The following is a 23,195-nucleotide window of genomic DNA, read 5'->3' as shown; positions in this document are numbered from 1 at the left end:
AGTTCATAATAATTACGTTTGTATGATTACTGTATTAATTGTTATTATCAGACAATACAACATAACATCAGAGGTGTTTGGTTTATTGTAATATACTAGGAAAGTATTTAACAAGAAATAGAGACAATTTAAGCCGCTTCTACATTTTTAACATAGGGACATTTCAAATTTGTATTCCAGTGAAGAAAACCTCTCTTTATGATGCACTATAAAGGTATGGCCTACATATATAGAGAAGTCCCAAAGCACAACAACTGTACCAGAGAGATGATTGGCTGGCCAAAAGTGAGGTAATGTGCTGCATACCTCATGTTGTATGAATAACTGTGTGCTGTGTGCTATGTATGAAAGAGACTGGGGCAATGAGACGGAGAGGGAGGGGAGAGGGTTTGGGTGGAAGGAGAGAGAGAGATGCTGTTGCCAGGGAACACCAGCCACATAGAGGACGGCAGAAAAAACAACTGCAGGATTATCCAGCAGAGTGAAGGACACAGAGTCCAAAGCTCGTTTCCCCCAAGTAAACGTAGGGTTAATTAAAATGGTTCCATGGAGGATTTTGGATATGGTCGAGAAAAATATATGGAAGATATGAAATTGTGATGATGTATGTGAATTTACATGAAGAAAAAAAGGGGAGCTAGATAGAACGTGCACGGTGCCAGAGCAGATGCATTCCCATTAAAGGAATTTTTTGTCTTGGAAGGGTGCAAAAAGACTATCGACTTACTCCTCACGGCCAATCTCTCTCCAACAGAGGTGGCCAAAGCTGGAGAAGAGGAGGAGTGATCCAAAACAGAGGTCCCCCCTGTCTCCTGACACCTGCTGCCTGCTATTTGCTGACACTGAGGACATTGTAGGACTGTGTCGGTGCATGAATGTTTATGCATATATATTCATGAAAAACAGACCAACCCATGCTTCTCGGCTGATATGGGAGATTCGACCCTGAAATCTTTGCATATGTGACTGAGGAAGAAGAGGACACCCAGACATAGACCTGACCTGGAGAGAAAATCTTGCCATCCAAGTGAGTTAACCATCTTAAATTGGCATTTGCCTGTTGCACAGACAACTGATACTGATAACAAACAGTAGGTTGTACGTTAATATCCATGATGTTATTCTTTTTTTTTTTATGGGAAGTTTGGTTTGGGGGAATTACGAAGACAGTGGAGACATTTTATTGTAAAGGTGGTGCACATGGTTGTGGTGAATTTCAAAGAGGAAAGGACTGAAGTGTGGGGTCTTTCACTGGTAGTCAATACAATGACGTTATAAGTACAAATGTTATCATTGACATGTAGATCAACATTCTACATATCTACATTGCCTTAAAAAACTTAAATTGTCTCTATATATTCTAACTATGTTATTTCAACCATCTTTGGATGGAGCTGTCCGTCGTTTATGTACCAATCTCATGTATGATTAGAGACTGGAAATTGTTTCCTACACCTATGGGTTAGATGTCATTCAGTATACCTTCACTCGTAAACATTGTCTCATCAAAACCCTCCTGATCATAATGATTGTTTAAGTATTCCTGTAAAATTTCTTCATGATGTTGACTGCATATTTTGTTTTTTGGTTATTTTATATTTTTTGGTCATCTTATCTTCCCATACATTTGTGATGTTAAAACCCATGTGTTGCAAATAGCTTGAGTGGCACTGGTATAAGGAGCTGTTGAAAGGAATCCTCTCTCTGGTTTGCTTATTGTGGAGTAATATAGATGGAAACCCAAACTAATGCTTTATATTTGTCCAATCGATTGAGTTTCTCTGTTTCTCCAATAATGTCTGCCAGAATGCAGAAACTCCTTAGGCATAATGTATATAAGAGCTTGAGAACCTTATTTTTTAGAGTCAGTGCAACTGAGAACAGATGGTCAATAAAGTTGTAACTTTCCCATTTTCCCAAATCCATTTTCACTCATGGATAGATCATTTTCTGCAATTATACAGAATATAGGTACTCAACATAATCCTGATTAAAGAAGAAAAAAATAGAAGTGAATACTCTTGATGCCTTAGGCCAGGGATGCTCAAATCCAGTCCTCAAGAGCTACTATCCTGCAACTTTTTGACGCACCCCATTTTTAACACACCTGAATCAAATGAGTGGCTTGTTACCATGCCTCTGCTGGGCTAAATGAGTGGATTGAGCCTGTGAATTCAGGTGTGTTAGAGAACGGATGCATCTAAAGGTTACAGGATGATAGCTCTTGAGGACTGGACTTGAGCACCCCTGCCTTATGCGATGTCATCAGAAGCATGTGTAAACAGAAGCTTTTGTTTTTGAAAAAAAGATTTTATTTGATCAAAAATGTCACAACAAAATACTAAAATGAGTAAAAATAAAAAAAAAACAATCATGACATTTTCTATAGGTGTATTATATCAGAACTTAGTTGATTTAAAGACAAGTCTAATGTATAACCTTAAAGCATATCCTTATTGAATCTACTGAATTCAGAGGGATTAAGCCCCTACATGGTGTTCCACACTGGCCTTTTACATTCCAAACTGGAGGAAGTTTGTCGGTGCTTTTTGAGGTTAAGAGGAGTTGATCCCAGGAAGCAGGTTCTGTCCTAGTCTGTCACATGCAGAGGCGATTCTACAGTCTGTGGGGCCCCAAGCAAAAAATCCTAGGGGGCCCTACTGACCAGTGTTCATCACCATTATGTTAGGCTATAAATAATCTGACACCAAAGAAAAATGTATTAAATTAAACTTTTTTTATTCCAAATGTTCTAAACATGAACAACCTTGTTATTTTGGAAGATATAAAAGAATAAAAGTAAAGAATGAACTAATAAATTAAAATAAATGTATAATAAAATAAAAAAAACAGTAAATTACTTTAAAAACCCAATATAAACTTTGTAAAAAATATAAAGTATAGTAAGTGTAGTGAAATTATTGGGGTCCTATACCGCTTCCAGAATTGCTGCTTACGGGCCTTGGCTTGTGCAAATGCAGACACTGAGGCCCCGTCCACACGAAGTCAAACCCTGGCCTAAACGCACAAATTTTTCACCAAACCAGCCTCTCATCCATACGAAGCCGGCGTTTCGGGGGTCTGTAAACGATCTTTTTTTAATTCAGCCTTCAGAGTGGGAAGATTTTGAAACGCCGTTTTCGCGTTTCCATCTTTAAGCTCTAACCGCATTTTTTTTTTTACACGCATGCGTCATAGCATCGCCTCTGAACACGCATGCGCGACACAGTATCACAACAACAATGGCGCCGTACTGTGTTGAATGGTTGCTGCTCATGCTACTCACCCTGCTGTCGGGCTTACAACAGAATCTTCTTCTTCTGGAATATCTCCAGGAAGAACAGAGCAATATCGACGACATAGTTCAGCACCTGAATTTGACTGAACTACGAAAATGGACCCGCAGGGCAACCATGTATAAATATTAGTGCGCATGCCCAACATTTCGTCGCCTATTTTTGCTTTGGCACCACAGCGCCACTTACAGGCCTGGCATACATTTTGCAGCGTTTTCATGCATTCGTGTGGATGATCACATTTATTTTATGTCTCCGTCTTTACGACAAACGTTCTGGAAAATATTAGCGTTTTGTGTTCGTTTTGACTTCGTGTGGACAGGGCCTAAGTCCTCCAGATCCAAAGACCTTTGCACGCTATACTCTATAGAAATAAGCGCCAGTCCTGAAAGTCTCTCTTGAGACATGGAAAATGAATCATTTTCCTTCAGCTTAGTTACATAATTGCTTTCCAATTTACTGAACGATAGGCCTACAACGTCACCCATTCGCTAGGCTACGTTCATTTTCATTAAGGGAAGTCATCCACCTGGGCTGGGCTGGGCTGGGCTGGATTTTGACTGGGCAAAGCCAATGTCAATCAACATTCTATCCAATCGGAATTTTTAAATGCAGTTGTGCATCTCCTCAGTCACTATAGCGTTGCCACTTCATGCTCGCCTGTTGCTGTTTATCTACCGGATGTACAGTAGCTGGCTCTCGGGGGCCCCCCAGCGGCTTGGGGCTCCAAGCAGTTGCTTGGTTTGCCTGTTGACAAGGTGCGCCTCTGGTCACATGTGCCTCACATGTACCCCTGTGGGCAGGCGTTTGAAAACCATGTGATCCACAATAGTTTTCCCTTTTTAAATTGGAATGAAAGAATGCCAATTATTTGATAAAAATCCACCCTTAATCAGATTATTTAGGCTATGATGTTTCTCCACTTGGGCCATACAATTGCTTTAATCACATTTAACTCATAAATGATGGAGATTAATTTATGTTTTTCTTCACTCATCCAGTTCTGTGCTATTCCCTCTGAGGGATGGGCACAACAGAGGCAACCCTACGAATGGAGAACATGGAAGTAAAAGATGAATGGCAGGATGAAGACTTCCCAAGGTCAGTTCCTTGTATTTTCTGTTTAGTATATAAAATAATTATATTATTCATCTGTCTTTATTTATAGATATGTATTATTATCTAAACCAATAGGAATAGTAGGATGAAGTCGTGTGAGATGGAGCACAGGTGTTGCCAGATCCTAGTAGCTCCATGGCTGGAATATCTCAGATTTATGCCAAAACAAAACAATAAAAAGCAAAATGAGGTTAAACACTGGTCAAAGTGTGATCCAAATGCTTTTAAAGAAGCAGAACGGCTCAGAAGCTGTGCAGATGTTGCCTCTTTTCATCTGAACAGGTAAATTAATTGCTTGCTAATGCTAGCCAAAAGTAAAAATTTGCATTAGTGAACTTGGCAACAGGCTGGGAACCAGTAAACAGGTGCTTCAATAACTGACCTTTAAATATGAGAAGTTTACCTTGTCAAATTTAAACGATGGAACAAACACATAGTGGTTCTACTTATTTGTCTTTATACATCATCAGGTTTAGCATGCCAAACTGTTTTTCGGGGGTTTTTTTTGTTGTTTTTTTTGCAGACATACACAATTTTCTGGACTTTACACACTGCTCACAAAATAAAGGGAACACTTCAATACCACTAATAATACTAAATTTGAAGACATAAAATATTCTCATAGAATACTTTGTTCTGTACAAAGTTCAATACGCTGACAACAAAATCTCACAAAAATCCTCAATGGAAATCAAATGTATTAACCAACACAGAAGGCAAGAGTCTGATCTTTACTTAAAAAAAATATGCCAATATTTCATCATATATTTGTCCATAGTTGATTTTGGAAAGCTTAAAAGGCATGATATATAACTTTTAAATGTAAAAGTCGGAAAACTGTAGGATGAACTGTACCCCTTTACCCTGATACCTCCAAATAGGGGAGACATGTGGTAGACAGGTCAGTATATTAGACCATTCTAGTTATAGACTAGTTAAGTTAACAATATTGGAAGGGTTGAAAATCTTCTAAAAATTAAATGAAAATGAAATATTATGTCAAAACGACACATTTATGAAGACAAAGCTTGGTAAGGAGAGAATGAAAAAAACAAGCAGTCAAGATCCCCTTGGTAGCTTGGAGGAGGGACAAAGACCCACTGCTACAAGTTGGAGAATTTGTCAAAATGCCAACTATTGGTCATTAACCCAATAAATCTCCCTCAATGGAGACATGGGAGCAAACTTTTAGGAAAATGCACAGAATGTTGAAAACTTACATTGCTTTTCTAATGAGAGGAGCTTCTTCAGCTGGGGCAGGCAAACCATGGTTAGAGTCGATAACAAGAGGATGGAGCTGCTTTTTATTGATAAAATCAAAACAAGTTAGTTGATGTGTGCAGGTTGAAATCCAGAACTTAAATTGATAAACTGAAGTAGCAGGTTACTGTGGTTAAAATCAATCATTGGGCACTCCTCCTCCTCCCTCTTTCTTTATTCCTCATCTAATAGGGAGGCAGTGAGCAAGGGAGCAGGTGCAGCTCCATCAGCAAATGGTCTCAAGCTACGTCATGTGATGCATCAGCAGTGAAAAATCAACAACACCACTCCAGGAAAATGGTGGCAGCTTTTAGCTGCATATAGACACAGGCAGTGATAGGAATCAGCAGTTACATATCACCAAGGGATGCTCTGCTTTAATGTTTCTGCCGCAAAATGAGAGGAAACGGAATGACTCAGCAAACTGAATATAGAGGTGTGTGAGGTCAAAAAGCTAAACTGAATCGGTTTCCACAAAAGCTGCATCGCTCTCTCTCTCCTGCAGGTAAGCTGTACTTGTTATCAAGTTCATTGACTAATGATGACACAAACAAAATGATGAAGAAAGGAGAGCACCACGCCATTGTGAAAGAAATTAAATCTCCTGCAGCGTGTCCTCATTTTTTGTGGAGAGGGCTTTATTCATGACAAAGGAGGGGTTGCACCAGCAATCACTGCAGGACACCTCAGGGAGTTTAGACTGAGCCTCCTGCCTGTTTCTTTGAGCTGCAGCTGTATTTTGGGCAAGCATGTTGTCAAACGATATCCAGACTGTTTTTGCCTTTTTATTATAAAAATTAGCTAGAGGTAAATCCAGCTGAAATCGTAAAAACATGTCCTTCTTCTGCTTGTTGCAAAACTATTTTTTCCCCATTTTGTCACATTATAACCACAAATTTTAATGTCTTATATTATAGTTTAATATAATACCACAATGCATAGTAGAAAATTATGAAGTTAAAGAAAAATCATATGTATTTAAGGATATTTAGACATAAAAATATGAAAACATGCAGAGTATATTTGTTTTCTCCTCTTTTGAATAAAGACTTTAAATAGGTATTTTTATCTATATTCCAGCCTTTTGTCTCTGCCATAGTAATACTAACCTGCTGACATTTCTGCACCTCCTTCTTTGTTAAACTACTAAAGCTTGGATTGGGAAAAACTGGATCTGTTGACACAAATGTTTAACTATTGACTCAGATTCCTTTCTGGATTCAGTGCTGGCTGTTTTATGATGCTGGAAAAACTTCTACACAGTATCAAGTGTGTTGCAGACACTTTCAGGTTTTCTTTCAGTTAGCTCTCATCTTCTCATCTTTGCTGCTGTTTTACTGTGGCAATCGTACACCCGAAATTATGCAGTGTTAGTTTTCATCCTATCATGGTTTAGCTTTGGTCTCTGACACGAGCACCTCTTGTCCTCTAGTACTCAGACTAGTTCTTAATATCTTCTGTTTTGTCAAGGACTGGGCCAGAAGTCTCAGCAGAGACTCCCACATTTTCCTCTCTCCAGACACCTCCTTCAGCTCTGCTGGGGGAACCCTGAGGTGCACCCAAGCCAGCCGAGAGACATAGACATTCCATTATGGCCTGGGTCCTCTCCTTGGCCTGGAAGTGCTCCCAGGCGAGGAATCCAAGGATAATCTGAAAAAGATGTCTAAGCTACTTCAGCTGACTCCTCTCCAAGTGGAGAAGAAGCGGTTCTATTCCGAGTCAATCACACATGATTGAGCTGCTCGCCTCATCGCTAAGGAATTGTCCAGCCACCCTGTGGAGAAAGTTCATTTCTGTCCCTTTTGTCAAGGATCTTGTTCTTTGGATTATGACCCAGATTTGATGACCATTGATGAGGGTAGGAATGTAGACCAACCAGTGAATTGAGAGCTTTGCCTTTTACCACCAGCTTTCTCTTTAGCAGCAGCCACTTTTATCCAATTATTTATTTCCAGCCTTATTTCCCACTCACTTGTGAAGAGGACCTCAATATACTTGTACTCCCTCACTTGAGGAGGGAGCAGGAATTATCATACAACTTCATGGGGAAAAGCCTAATCTTTCTTGTTGAGAACCATGGCGTCTGACTTGGAGTAGCTGATTTTTATCCCAGTTCGTTCAGCCACAAATAACCACAGTACATGCTCTAAGTCTAGGCAGGAGGGAGCCTGCAGAACCAAGGTATCTACAAAAAAACACGGACAAAATATGCTGATGAAGATTCTCAGTCATCCATTTGACATTTGAATTGGGAAAGCTTCCTGGAGGGGAAGCCAAACGTCTTCAAACCTTGGAAACCAAGTCCAGTGGATTGTTTTTAAACTTTTACGAAATCACGGAAAAAATAGGCTTGTCTCCAAACCAGACCACTCCGGTCCTTGGCTTCACCTAGAAATCCTGCCTATAAAGGTTATGAACAGGACTAGTAACAGATGGGATCCTTGCCGAAATCCAACATGCACAGGGAATGGGTCTGACTTCATGCTGGAAATGCATACAAAACTCTTGCTCTGCTTGTACTGAGACCGGATGGACCCTAGTAAATTACCATCGACAACTTGTTTCTGGGATGCAACCCACAGTCAAATGAAATTGGCCTTTTTTGGGGTGGTTTGAGAAGTGTGCACCCCCCTATAGTTAGAAAACACCCTCTGGTCCCCCTTGTTATGGAGGGGTAACACAACCTATGCCTGCCAGTCCAGGGTTACTGTCTCCGACCTCCACATGATGTTGAAGAGGCATGTCAGCCATGACAGCATCCTTAGGCCTAAGGTACTCATAGTTGGTCTCACCCACTCCTGACTCCTTGCCAAAATTGAGTTTTTTTGACTACCTCAGTGACCTCAGCCTATGCGTTGAACCCATTTCTTCTTCCTCCATGGAAAGCGTGTCAGCCGGGTTGAGGAGATCATCAAAGTATTAATTCACCATCCAACGATATCTTCATCCAGGGTTAGCAAAGTACTGGTTCCCCTTCCATAGGCACTCATCGGTTTTCCAGAATCTCTTTGAGGCCCAATGACAGTCTTTATCCATAGTCTTTACAAACCAAGGACCAAAGTTTAAAATGACAGAAGTACTCTTTTAAGAAACCATAGCGATATTTGATTCTATAGATAGGCATGGACCCCCACAAAAAGAGAAATAGTTTTAATAGAATAAAGATGGACATTTCTTTTTGTGTCTAAAGACATCTTTCTTCTACTTCAATTCATCTCGTATCTCCTCCCCCTATTTTCTACCCTGAAATCTTTTATTTTAATAAGCATCTCTTCTTTTCAAGGATAATAGCCAAATGTTCCCAGCTTTGACAAGTTCAGTAAGCATCATGCTAAACACTAATGAGTGAATTGTTTAAGACTGGTGTGACTAATCAGGCATTCTTTCCCTTCAGACCTTTACCAGAGTACGGTGATATGGACCCCTCCTGTGGTCTCACAGATACCAGAGTCTGTAAGTGTAAATATATCACATGCTAATATGGGCATATTACTACTGGAATAAACTATAAAGGAATTTTGTTTTTTGATTTCTTGCTAAAGCTCCTCCTAACTCCTTACACGTGAGCCCAATTGGAGGAGGAGGTGGGGTGTCTTCGTCTCACCGCAAACGCCGCACACTGGTGGCCCCTGAGATGAACCTGTCCTTGGATCAAAGTGAGGGCTCTCTGCTATCAGATGATTTCCTAGACACCCCAGATGACTTGGATATCAATGTGGATGACATTGATACACCAGATGAAACAGACTCACTGGAATTCATAACCAATGGGAATGATTTGGAGTGGGAAGGTAAGTAGTACATTCCCATATGTACGGTTTTAATTTATAGAATAGGTTTTCCTATGGAAGAGAACTTTATAATACCACCTCCTGCTGTTTAGCTAATCAAAGAAAAAAATTCACATTTTCAGTTATTTTCTCTATCCAAAACTGTTCATCTGTTGTTTTAACATCATAATGTTAAAACAAGAGGCTATAAGTCTACATCTATAGAGCAATGCTAATAAGAGAAGAACAAAAAGTGCAAAGTGCTGAGAACTTAATCAACACATTTGAGTGTTAGCTTTTCTATACAGACACATACACCCTCAATTATATCAACAATTTATTAAGGAAATCTTCCCTCTTAAAAATGACCTTCCTCGTGCACCTCTTGTGACATCACATAAGGCACTCTTTTGAGTGTGATTGTGTGTTTTTTTTTTGGCTTATTTAAAATTCCTTTGCACAATTTTAAGTTATGAAATCTGTTTTTTGGAGTGCTTTTATGGTATATTTTGCACTGCTGTGATCAAAGGTTTGTGAGTTTACAACAAGTGTTTCAGAATAACATTTGATTCCTGCTCCTCTGTTTCATGTATAAGACTCTTAGTGATCATTGAAGATTTTGAAAACCATGGACCTGGTCAAAACATTTTATAAAGTTAATTTTTAAGTTCCAGTGCTATTTTCCCCAGATCTTTTCTTTTATATTCTTCTTGCACCAACAATTATCACCAGTTTGCTCCCTCTAACCTGCAGTATTATATTGTATTGTCATGATTCTGGGTGAAAAGTAAGCAAAAGCAATAAAATTAATCCTATTAATTTGTGGTCAACAGAAAAGTTATTCAGGTAAACTAGAATATTCTAGTTTGCCTGAACAATCTCAGTTTTTTTCTTCAGCCAGCGCAGTTCATGGAAACCCTTGTAGAATCAAAAACCCAGACCTGTCTCCTGTACAGATGACACGCCTGTGGCTTCCGCCAAGGCAGGTCCAGGTGGCGGCCATGGCGCACCAGCTGAGGATGGAAATGCAAACAATGGCCGACTGTGGAGAACGGTGATTATCGGGGAGCAGGAGCACCGTATCGACATGCAAATCATCAAACCATACCTCCGGGTCATCACACACGGAGGTAGGTGTCAGCCGGAGAAATTTTGAGCCTTGATTTAAAGATGTTTTCAGAATAAAACTTCCTGATGTCTCTCATCAGGTTATTATGGTGAAGGCCTAAACGCCATCATTGTCTTCTCTGCTTGTTACCTGCCTGACAGTAACTGTCCAGACTACCACTACATCATGGAAAACCTCTTTCTGTATGTCTATTGGTTAGACCGCATTTTTTCACATCGTACAATTATAACTGTGAAATAAATCCTCACCCCTTTGACCTGCAGATATGTGGTCAGCAGCCTTGAGATGCTGGTGGCTGAAGATTACCTGATCATTTACATGAATGGAGCCACTCCACGAAATAAGATGCCTGGAATCAGTTGGCTGAAAAAATGTTACCAAATGATTGACAGAAGGTAAACAAATACGGATGATTAAAAAAACATCCAGTGTGGACTCAGTTTGTAATGATTTTACAGAAAGTTGGATTAGGGATAGTCTGCGATGTAAAAACACTGAACATTTTTCCTCAAGGTCAGACAGCTATGTGTGACACTGATTCTGACACATATGACAGGGAGAGTAATAGAAGCTTTCACATGTTGTCCGGCAGTAGACTGAAAATGACTCAGCTGTGTTTATAGCACAAGATGATTGGATAAACCTGGTTTGGTGTTAGGTGTCTTCTATGTCCACTAAATACAGCAAAAAAAAAAAGATCATTGGAATGAAACAACATTTATTTTATTGTGTTCGGTTGTTTTGTTTTTGTTTTGTTTGTTTTTTTGTGGCAGATTAAGGAAGAATCTCAAGTCTCTGATCATCGCTCATCCTACATGGTTTATCCGCACTGTTCTAGCGATATCCAGGCCTTTCATCAGGTAACAGCAATAGGCCAATCCATGAACACCTGCATCCTGAATAAGCACAAGATTTAAAGCTATAGAAATCATTGTTTTACTTTTTTAAAGTGATTACCTATGTAGATTTGTAAAAATATCGAGTATTTTAAAAATTATCTTTTTCATCACTCAGTGGCCAAGATTTTATTAAAATGAAAAGTAATACATTTTTATTGACTTTATTCAACCATACCTGTTCAATAATTTTCATGTAGGTCTTGAGGATTTTAAAATATTCCTCCAGTTCACCAAGAAGGTTATTCAGCTGGCAACTGCTTCTTCCAGCAGTATTAGAAAGTCAGAGATGTTGCTATGGTACCACTCAAAAACAAAAGGATAGCCTCATTTTACCTTTTATTTCCCTAGCTATATGTATAATTGCTATTGTAAGTAATCCATATTGTCATCCAGGATAAAATCATAAGGACCAAAACAATAGCAATGTTTTGAGTTTAAGTTTACATCTTCAGTATATTATCATTAACTTAAGATTCAGCAAATCCTGCAGCGGCACACATCCAGCAAAACTGCGGTGCACCACAGTGTAAGTTTTATTTTCCAACCAGCGTGTCAATGCATGTTGAGTTATCAGGTAACTCTTAAGATGGTAATTCTTCCTGTGGTGCACCTCATGCTGTATTTAATAACTATGTTAACATCCTTTGGATGTTTGACTCATAGTGTTGGAAGGTGTTGCATAAAGGCTGTTCTGGGCAAGCCTTTTCTGTTTAGCACACTATTTATTTCAAAAATAGAAGAAAAAAAAAGTTTATAAACATTTAAACTTTCTTTTTAATCAGCTCAGCTTAGAATTACTTACTTCAGGTTTCACCAGTCTAGCTTTTTTACACTTGGCACTGGAACTGATCTAACGCAGTGTAGATTTAACTTAGTGTTAATCAGGATCCTGAATCAAATAATTAAATAATTGATCATTTCTTTATTTTGGTGAAGTGTAGAGTTATGTTTTTAACAGTGGTTAGACTTATTTTATGCCTTCCCCTTAAACAATGGCACCATGCTGATACTCATGCTGGGGATGAGCCTTATCTGTGCGCTACTGCTTTATTCTCTCTTGAGTGTATTAAACAAATAGGTGGGATGTAGCATAATAATAGTAATTAATTCTATAAATGAACTTTATTGGTCTCACAATGGAGAAATTTGTCTCTGCATTTATCCCATCCCCTTGGGGAGCTGTGGGCTTCCATCGTGGGATGCCCAGGGAGCAATGTGGGGTTAAGGTCTTTGCTCAGAGACCATGCAGAGTGGGGCTCAAACTCAGTAACTAAAGATTCCAAGCTCTATACCCTAACCACTAGGCTGCACACAGAGATTAAGGATGTTACATGAGTTAGGTTTAAACATTAAGTGGTCTACAAATACACAATGACTTCAATGTTGGTGTTGAAACTTAATTAAATCTTAATTCTGGTTCCTCATTCATCTCAGGTGAAAATAAACTAAATTAAACCCACCTGTCTTTAGGTTAAAGAGATCCAATGCAAACATTTAAATGACAAGATGTATCATACCACTATTTGCTGTAACTCTTCATGTTTCTGTGTTTCTCTCTGCAGTGTCAAGTTCATGAATAAGATTCAGTACGTCCACAGTTTGGATGAACTTGCAGAGATTGTCCCCATGGAGCACGTCCATGTTCCTGAGTGTGTGATGCAGTAAGTACGTGTGGCCTCTAGATAGAGCTGCAAGAGAAAGGCAACACTTATTCCAGCAGTAAAATTATGATGCATGTAAATTTCACCCAAAAAAAACCCCCAGCCTACTCTGATCTGTTTTCAGATCAGGTTTGATCGGCTTACACTTTTATTTCTGTAACAAAGCTGAACAGTGTTTTTCTTCTTTTAGATATGATGAAGAACGAATTAAAGCCAGGAAGGAGAGGTGAAACACTGATTTATTTGATATTGATTAGATTGTAACCATCATGCATATCTGTCTAACTTAATAGCATTGTACCTGTAGATTTACTTAATTTAATTGCTGCTAACAGATCTCTGAATTTTCTTGGAAATAAGAAAAACTAGAAAAGCTTTTGTGTGTGTGTGTGGGTGGGTGTGCAGGATGGAGCAGGAGAGACGACAGCATGAACAGCAGTCAGCCCCACAGGGGCCAAATCAGAAATCTGCGAGGTAAGTTATAAGGCCCATATAGGCTACTGAATCTTGGCATATTTCACAATGTTGAACTGCAGGTGGCTCGGGTGCATTTAGAAGTTCTAATGGTATCTTTATTTTCCAGGCCGAAATCGATGATTGTGGAGCAATAACTATGAGAAGGAAACAACAATGAAGGGAAGGTAAAATAAACCCCAGTTGTGGATGTTTTTTACTATTTTAGCCACAAGATGGCTCTGTTCTATAATAGTTTGAGTGAAATTGCAATTGGTTTTATCTACCAATTACATCTTTGCTCCATTATCTAAATCAAGCCTGCAGATTACACATTTCAGTTTTGCATTTACAAAACCTTATAGTATTCATATCCTATAGACTTTGTATATTTTATCATGGAAAATAATTTGTTTAATATTAAAAATGTATATGGAAAATTAGATCTTCATAAAATTGCACATAACCAAGAACACACCTTCCCCACAGTAATAGATGGTAGTGACATGATCATACTGTAGGAATAGGTTTCAGTAAGGATAGAAAAGCTAGTTAGCGTTATGCATGGATGTAGCTTAAAAAACGGGGGAGGGAAATCTGTTAGAGGCTGCAAAAGACTTATAATTAAGTAGAGGCTCATCTTCCAAAAAGTGTTATTTACCAGAGCTCTAATGAAATTGTTTAGGCTAGTGCAAAGAATATAACTGTGCTATGATCGAGTCAAAGCTTAGAACCCAAATTAAGTTGAGTATTGGTGCCAAAACCTTAAAACTGGCATCCATGAATGTTTGTCATTCACTGTAACTGAGCTTGATCTGTTACTGTAAAGGACAGGGAATCTTTCAAGAGCAGGCAAACCATTTCAGGTGGGCAAAGCTGATGGAGACCAACTCCTGCAGTAAAATATGGTTCTTCAAAGTGGTGACCTTAAAGGGTGAATGCAAATTATATGATAAAATTACTCACCTCATAAGATGTTAGTAAAATACATTGAAGATTGTGAGAAATAATCACAGAAAGTAAAAATTTTATTTGATATCAGTGGGCTACTTATTTTCAATGATAAACATTTTAGCTCATCACATAAAAAAAGTATAATTTGTTCTTTGGAAAAGTCTCATTAGTTTCTTTAATTTTTTTTTAGTATAATTAGATGATGAATTATTAGATATCGTATGTTTTAGCACAACTGGACACATCTGTTGTACATAACAGGAATTATCCAGTTTGGGTGTTGGAATGTTTTCTTTATTCTATAAAAATCTTTCTAGCATCTTGCGCTGCAGTTCTCCTTTAACAAATTTTCAAGATCCGGAGGGTAGATTTGTGTCAAAACTAATTCTTTCATCTTTAGTGAAAAGGAGCTTTTTTCAGGGGTGTTTAGGTTCTTTTTTGAACTTGTTATGTGATGCATAATAATATTTCAGTTTGCTTAAAACTGACTTTATTATAGTCCATTCAGTGCTTTATTATTATGGAACTATAACAGACATCAACAGCTTTCTGCGCTTTTCAGCTGTTTCAAACCAGTAACCTGAGAGACATACTGTAAACAAAGATTTAACACTCAAAATATCTCTACAGTCATAAACAAGGCAAATGGGAGGAATAAGATCTACTATAATGAGCTAAACAAGAGGGAAATAAAGATTTAAGCATGCATAGCTCTGCACTGAACTGTCTTAACCAATAAGAAAACTCTAGAATTGTTTTAAAGCTTCAGCTAAATGCAGTTTACCCAAATCAGTGAGATCTGATCCCCAGAACACAGTCAGCAGAGAGCCACTATTCTCCTAAACGCAGTCATACCCTGAGCTATTATATTGCATTGTTTACCAGTTTCTTTAAATGCTGTGGTGCTTTGGGAATGAATGGCCACCCCCACAAATCCACATACCTCAGCACTGCAGGAAACATACAAAAACCCGGGCACTCCCATTGTCACCACCATCACAGCATATTGTTAGAGAGGCTGCACAGGCTGCAGTAAAAGAAGATCCTATATGTTATAGAGAACAAAAATCCACAAATGAACTTTAACTTCGTAGAAAGACATATGTTAACATGAGGATTTCATACCATCCCTCCAACTGAATCATTCATCCATATTATTTCCAATGTATACAGTCAAATTTTCTTACTGCAAGCTCTGCATAAAGCTTGCTACAAAAGCTTGTCTTGTAAGATATTTTTCTTGAAAGAAAATATGTAGAGTATCAAAGTATGTTGATAATTAAGATGTATATTAATTGACTCATTAATGTTTTTGTATTGTATAACATAAGCATTAATTAGTCAATTAAAGCGTATGTAATGCAAAATAAGCAAATGTCTGGAAAAATCAGTTTTACTTCCCTGCATTTGTCTTTGTGTATGCAGGGGGTGACATAGAGGCATCCAGCCCGTGAACACTTTCTCCCCTCTTTTGTCCACATCCAGCTGCTAGTTCATATTGCTTCGATTATTGCGCTGGCGCCGCAGATGGCAGCCACGGTGTGTTGGTGCGCACTTTTCAGTTTCCTGAAAAAAAAAAAAAAAAAAAAATGTCTGCACCAACAACACCAAGTCAAATTCCTTGTAAGTGCAAACCTACTTGGCAATAAACTTGATTCTGATTCTGATTCTGATTCTGATTCGCAGTTAAAAAGGGGACTGCTCTGTCACATAACACTCACGCCATCAGCAATGGAATGGTCTCCCAACAGGAAAAGGCTGCTCTGTTGAAGGAATTGTTTTTTTAATAGAAGTCGACATCACCTGTTGTAGGATCGGATATGTGGTTCATATTAAATTGTTGCACCATGATTAGGGATTTGATTCATTGCTTTACTTTTCCCAGTCATGTAACATCTGGTCTTACATGACTGGGAGACCAAGGTTACAATCATGGCTGATTTAATGTCACAGAATTAATCATAGTAGTTGAAAATGTTATTTTTTATCATAGCTTAAAATGAAAAGTGGTTCGATGACTTGTGTTGTAAAATATGAGTCTCTGAGATGCAGCGAGTTTCCTGTGCGGGCACCACTAAATCAAACTCCTTGCACAAAAGCACATACTGCTTTTAAGGAAATTGTTGGCTCAGATGCTGATATAGCAAAGTAAAAAATATGCCTTCATCTCTCTTTCATCTTACCTCATAGCTGCTTTAACTCTAAGGCCTTTCCGAGCTCAGTCTTAATCTTTCTGACATTTTAAAAAAAAAGTCCAAATAGACTAACCTTAATTTATGTAAGTCTCCTCTCTTTCTGGCCTCAGTTGCTATGTGAATTACTATCTGTACTTTATTGTGTATTATGATGTGCCTGCGTTATACTCATAATAAACTACATGTTTGCATTTTTCTGATCTAGAAAAATCACATAGGAAGACATATCTATATAACAAATGCATTGTAGATATTTGTTTTATGGGCAAACTTCAGACAAATCTTAGGTGAAATGTTTATATTACTACATACCAGATGCATGTTTTTCATAGAAACAATAGTACTAACCCTGTACAGTTAGAAATTTCACTTGGAACGAGACATGTGAATTGAAATAGATAACTACCCTGAAGCCTTTTGTTTTTTTAAATTCTTTTTCATTCATTTTGTGCTTTGATAGAAAGTGAAGTCTGGGAGTCTCTGATGAGACAAGTACGGAATTGTGGTTTTTTACACTGCAGCACATGTCACAATAAAAAAGAAAAGGGATATATATGTCCAAACATTACAGCAAAGTTTGTGTTAAATAAAAAAAAAAAAATCATGTTATGCTGTGGCATTTAGAGCTCTTTCAGTGTCATAAAAAAATCCTGAATCAAGTTTTCTACAAAATAACCCTTACCCCTTCTGTAGCAAACCTTCTTCTTTACACAGTGCAGTCAGACAAGGACTGTTTTCCCGAAAAAAACGTGTCCATTGTATTTTCAGACTGAAATGAAAACTCCTTATCTGAAATTCTAATAAAGTTTTGGCATGTTTCAGCATCTGTTAACCCTGCTCTGTATGTTGACATGGCCTGTCACGTCCCAGCTGTTGCCCCTGCTGTTTCACTTTATCATAATACCATTAACAGTTGTTAGTAGCGAGGAAATAGCACAATGTAATTAAAGGAACTCCTGGGAATGACCCATTGCTTTGCAAATGTTTTAAACAGCAATTTTCAGGGTTTGTTGCTGAATTTTACACACCTATGGCCCTGCTAGCAACTGTACCATATAATTGCAATGGTTTGGAGGGGAAAACATTTGTTTCAATGCTGCTTATCCCTATTTAATCTTAGATAGGATTTATGCAGCTTGAATTTTGTACATTTTTTTAACTACCTTAAATATTAGTTAAGAGGTGATTAAAATCAGTTTTTTAAGTTTTCTATATTTTAAGATTCTTAAAAAGAGGGGATATAGAAACCACAGGCCTGTTAACATGTATTTCTGATGTTGATTTGCACTACTGGATATGGATCGTCACAAAAAATAAAACTTGTTTAAGTAGTGTTTATATATTAGGTTTCTACACTGCAGTAGGGAGAGAAAACTGTTTGAAATTTTTAATTTAAGTTCTGTTCATTTGAAGTAGGGTATTCTGAATAAAAGGTTCTGTCATTCTTTTTTTTGAGTGCCATTTTTTTTTTTACATTGTTTCTAAAGAGGCTGGTTTAATGAGTGAACTGAGTGCCTATTGCTAAACTTAAATGCAATTTAAACCAATGTCAGAATGTAGAGTGAAGTGTTTTGATTTATAGCAAATTTATTTTATTTATAATGTATCAATACAATCCTTCCAAAATATAAATGTTCACTGTAAAAGCACAACATAAACATGTATATAGTATCATTGTTGCTGTGAAATCTTTGTTCAGGCTATTATTATTCATAGTGCAAAGCTGGCTGTAAATATGACAAACAAATAAATTCCTCCCTCAAAAGTCTTGTGTCTACTATAAACTGTAGAGTGTTATGGAAACAATTACAACGATTTATGGGGGAAAAACAGTCTCAGCAAATGACTTTGGTAATATGTATTTTTCAAGCAATATGTATTTTGAACAAGCTAAAAGTTTAAAATCTTCTTCCATATGAACTGGTAAGCATATGATCTTTCACATTAACCTAGAAGTTAAAAATATACAGACATTTATCAAAAGTCCAGTACTAAGTTACAGAATTAGGTTTCTATCAAAGCAACTACCATTTTGCATATCACTCAACATTAGAGTACTACTTTGAAACAAAGCATATATATTATAGAAAATAAAGCAATCACCTGGCTTTATTTTGTTGTCCTAGTTCTCATTTGAACCATTGACATTTACCCTAATTTTTTTTTCTCTTTTATCTCACTGTTGAACAAAAAAAGCTCTGTACGTGCCAGATACACATGTGAGATGAGAAATGGGTCATACAACATTAAGCCTGCATACTCATTAAATGATCCTAAACTTTTATTACCATTTCATTATTTATTTTATTTTGATCAGTTTTAAGAAAATGTTAAAGCCCGAAATGAACACACACACACACACACACACACATATATATATATATATATATATATATATATATATATATATATATATATATATATATATATATATATATATATATATATATATATATATATATATATATGTATATATATATATATATATATATATATATATATATATGTATATATATATATATAGTTTTTAAATCAGTGCCAAATTCGTCTCGCTGACTGCCATTTACTGTAATGTGAGCTTAACTGTGGAACATCAGCAGACATCCCACCCGACATGACACAACTGTTATTAAAGTGCATCCATTCGACACCATCAATGGTAGTTTTCCACAGCTGTGGCTTCTGGAGGTGGATCAACTGCTGAATGGAAGAGTACGGACCGTGTGGGGAACATATCTAAATGGTTTGCAGTCTTCGCACTCCGATAGGCTGTCCTAGGGGCTTGTGTGGAATCTGATTGGCTGGCGAGAAGTGGCACGTAGCGCGAAGGAAAAATGTGAGCACTCTGTAGCACGAGAACACGGCGTCTCTACGTAGCTGTGACGCAATGCCAGTCAGGCTTGATATATACTGAAACGCTTCACCCACCCATCAGCGAGCGAAGAGAAGACTACAAGACCACACGTTTAAATGTTTTAAAACTTTACTTTTGTTGGAGTATCGCTTCAGACTTCAGTGTTCCTGAATTTTAATTTCAGTCGAAGTAAAGAGACTTTCAAGAGAAGGAGAAATAATGAAGTACATAATAGGAATTGGCGGGTAAGTGTGCTTAATGTTAAAAATAACGTGTTTGTGTGTAGCCACTACATATTGTCTATATTTCCCATGTAGAAAATGTAACGCTTAGTGTTATATTAAAATGAAAAAGATTATTTCAAAAAAGAAAGAACCCATAGTTGTTTACCGTTAAAAAAACAACATATATTTGTTTATAGTTTGTAAAATAAATGGTTTGCATATTCAATTAGTCTCCAATCGAGGTTTTTATACCTTTTATGATTTATATGTTCAGGATGTGCGAGTGTTTTAATCAGCCGCCCGCCAGAAAGCCCTTTAAAGCAACTTCCGGTTTTATTTGTTGTCATGGATTGAGCGGGACTTTTGAAAAATCAGCGCGTGATTTGCCCTAAAAGTGGAGGGAGATTTATCAATTTCATCTGCAGTCTCCATATTATGACTCTGTCTTGATTATTAAACATTTTTATATAGACTCTGGAGACCTAACTTGCGGTTGTGATTGCTTTATTTATATTTTCTAGATATTTAATTTTTCTTTACAGAGCTTTATCCTATTTTTCTCTGACACCCTCCTGCTGATTATTCTGTCAGAGGTTTTAACACACAGCAAAGGTGTTTAAACAATAAATTAAACATTTTTAAAAAAGATTTTTAATTTTCTTTCTTTTTTTACAGAGTCACCAATGGTGGTAAAACCACTCTGACTAATAAACTGATTCAGACTTTGCCCAACTGCTGTGTTGTGCACCAAGATGACTTCTTCAAGGTGAGTCTCACTGAACAGATTAAGATATAACAATAGTTTGGTGTGTCTTTTTTCAATCATTAGTACTGCCTGAGCTTTGTATGTGAGTGAAGAAGGTCTTTCCTTTTCTAGCATCCTGTTCTTTTTCTTGATTTCTATGCAACTCTATCCCTGTTTAGCATATTTATGTCTTCCCCTTGCTATATTTGCATACTAGCCTTTGCTTGTTTTATTGCATGCTATTTGCTGTGGTTCTTCTCCTTCTGCCATTTTTCCCCCCCTCACTCGTTTGGCCTAACATTTGTGGCATGTGAGTGAGATCTGCAAGTGTTCAGAGCTGTGAGGTTGCAGCAATGTTTTATTGGTCACTGTTATTTCAGAAACCCGATCAAATAGAAGTCGGGGAGGACGGCTTTAGGCAGTGGGATGGTAAGACTTCACTGAAGACTGCCAGTGACTCATATTTGACTATAATGTAGATGACCCCATCCTCCTCAGTTCCATCAATTAGAGCTAAAACATGAATTTGCTGTTACTTCCAATCAGAAAACACATTCATAAATCATTACAGCTTTTGTTTGGGAGTTTTCTGACCTTCTCCTCCCCCCCTCTCCCATTATTTCCCTTCTTTCTGTCTCTTGCTCCACAGTGATCACAGCTATGGACATGGAGGCCATGACCAACACGATAAAAGCCTGGATTGAGAACCCAGCAAAGTTTGCCCGTTCTCACGGTGTACCCCTGGCTCCTGTTCCAGATGTGGCCAACCCTGATGAGCAGATCCACATCCTGATAGTTGAAGGCTTTCTGCTGTATAACTACCCGTAAGTTGATTGTTGCTTTGTGTATTAGTTTGAATCCAGCTATGGATGAAAAGTGTTTTCTTAGCATGTGTGCGGCAGCCAACTTGTAGGGGTGAAAGCCAGTGATTGGGCAATCTTGGTTCTCAGGAACACAAATAATCAAGTAAAGGCAGACACATGTGTTGGGCCATGTGCTGATTTTGCATGTTCACATTGGGCCATGTTTGTAGACCCCTGCATGCTTGCTGGATAGTTAGAGATAAGTACCTCTGCAGAGGGGTGGCTCTTTCAAAGTGGTCCTTTGCAGTGACACCAGAGTGAAAGGCACTCCATGTACTAGTGATGAGTGTTTAATATGCTGCTGAGATGCAGATAAGCGAGAGCATGAACCGTTTTCTTACTGCTTTTTTTAGATGCAGTGTGTAATGTGAACGGTGTTCAAAATGTGTTCATCTTTCTTGTAGGCCCCTGCTGGATGTTTTCAGTAAGTGCTACTACATCTCAATCCCCTACGAGGAGTGCAAAAGAAGGAGAAGGTAAGCTACGTTTCTGCCATTACTAAGTTCTATATCAATATTAGTTACCACTTCCTCACTCCATGTTTCTTGATAATTTTTATTTTAGTACAAGGCAATACACGGTCCCTGATCCTCCTGGCCTGTTTGACGGCCACGTGTGGCCCATGTACCTGAAGCACAGAAAGCAGATGGAGGAAAGCGGTTTGAATATCGGTGCGATTTTAAACCAAATCTCATTGAACTGTTAAACTAGTTTGTGATCTGAACTTTTTTTTTGGAATTGAATGTTTAAATATGTTTGTTGCAGAATACCTGAATGGTTTGAATTCCAGAGAGGAAATCTACAACCAGGTGTATGAGGATATTCAGAACAACCTGCTCAATCGTTTATAGGTAAGGGGGTAGGATTTCATTGCTACTTTAATATTAAAAAGTCTTTTTCTACATTTTTTTCTAATGTTTTTTTTTTTTTCTTTATTTTGCAGCAGGAGGATTCCACTTCACACCTGTACAGACTGTAAATAGTCAAGGATTTTTTTTATAAGGTGTAATTTTATTTTCTTGTACATAGAAATGTTCAGTTTTTAAATTATGTTGTTTTTATCTCCTTCATGGACAACATGTTTTTCTTATTGAAATGTTTGCCGTTTGTTTTTGATATCTTGTTGACCACTATTGGTCTCCATGAGTGTCTGCTGTCAATAAATACATGAGTTGCTGTTAAAATACAGTTCATCAAAACATCTTTGGCTGGTTTCTGAGTAAAGTATGTCTAAGAAAGGACTCAAGTGGTTGGTGATGGTCTACCATGCAAGCTCTGTTTCCTGGTCTGATTTTGAAACTAATTTATTTTAATCAAGCGAAAATTAGAAATTACTCTGACTTGACGGTCAATAAGTGTCAGCTACTTTTTCACAAAGGGCTAAATTTGTTTGGCATCTAAAGATTTGATCTGAAACAATTTAAAACAGAAATCTAATAAAACTGCTTTTGATTAAGTGGGAAAAGGTGCATACAGACACACTATAGTTATTATAATGTATACAAATAAAATAGACATTTTCAGTTAATGGGATAGACCCTATATAAGGGCTACAATTATTGTGCTAGTATGGATTCTAATTGTATCCTGAAAAACCTGCACCATCATTTAATGGGTAATTTCATTTCCTAGATATCACTAGTTGCAGTCTAGGTGAAGTTTTTTCTGGGCTATGACCCTTATGTCTATTTTTAGAAGCAGGAAGTACTCAAACTTGTACTGTACATCTGCCCTCGTGGGTGTTTCCAGATTTACAGCCCTGAAATAACTCCT

At 37.6% G+C, this 23,195-nt stretch overlaps 2 protein-coding genes across 4 annotated transcripts; both read left to right on the top strand.

Annotated features, from left to right (window-relative positions):
* Window positions 1-398: 398 nt before the first annotated feature.
* On the top strand, window positions 399-18,502 carry atcaya (ATCAY kinesin light chain interacting caytaxin a). Of its 3 annotated transcripts, none has more exons than XM_038288619.1 (14): window positions 399-1,027; window positions 4,298-4,397; window positions 9,070-9,128; window positions 9,218-9,466; window positions 10,402-10,575; window positions 10,654-10,756; window positions 10,838-10,969; window positions 11,348-11,434; window positions 13,036-13,134; window positions 13,325-13,360; window positions 13,540-13,608; window positions 13,718-13,770; window positions 15,967-16,043; window positions 16,221-18,502. In XM_038288619.1, exons 2-12 carry the CDS (start codon window positions 4,321-4,323, stop codon window positions 13,743-13,745), a joined length of 1,113 nt encoding a protein of 370 aa, XP_038144547.1. In that variant the 5' UTR covers window positions 399-1,027; window positions 4,298-4,320; the 3' UTR covers window positions 13,746-13,770; window positions 15,967-16,043; window positions 16,221-18,502. The 3 variants fall into 3 exon arrangements, with proteins under 3 accessions (XP_038144547.1, XP_038144546.1, XP_038144548.1); XM_038288618.1 differs by having other exon boundaries at window positions 13,718-13,775; XM_038288620.1 differs by lacking the exons at window positions 399-1,027; window positions 4,298-4,397 and adding an exon at window positions 5,946-6,180 and having other exon boundaries at window positions 13,718-13,775.
* Window positions 18,503-19,650: 1,148 nt separating this feature from the next.
* On the top strand, window positions 19,651-22,625 carry LOC119785804 (muscle-specific beta 1 integrin binding protein). Its single transcript, XM_038288622.1, has 8 exons — window positions 19,651-19,835; window positions 20,490-20,580; window positions 20,940-20,988; window positions 21,209-21,383; window positions 21,827-21,898; window positions 21,987-22,093; window positions 22,188-22,273; window positions 22,366-22,625. Exons 1-7 carry the CDS (start codon window positions 19,810-19,812, stop codon window positions 22,271-22,273), a joined length of 606 nt encoding a protein of 201 aa, XP_038144550.1. The 5' UTR covers window positions 19,651-19,809; the 3' UTR covers window positions 22,366-22,625.
* The last annotated feature ends 570 nt before the right edge of the window (window positions 22,626-23,195 follow it).

The sequence above is a fragment of the Cyprinodon tularosa genome, unplaced genomic scaffold, assembly GCF_016077235.1.
Source record: "Cyprinodon tularosa strain WSP-4 unplaced genomic scaffold, ASM1607723v1 ctg259, whole genome shotgun sequence".
Classification (NCBI taxonomy): domain Eukaryota; kingdom Metazoa; phylum Chordata; class Actinopteri; order Cyprinodontiformes; family Cyprinodontidae; genus Cyprinodon; species Cyprinodon tularosa.
Note: the sequence above shows the minus strand (reverse complement) of the source record. Positions and strands in the feature narration are given on the sequence as shown.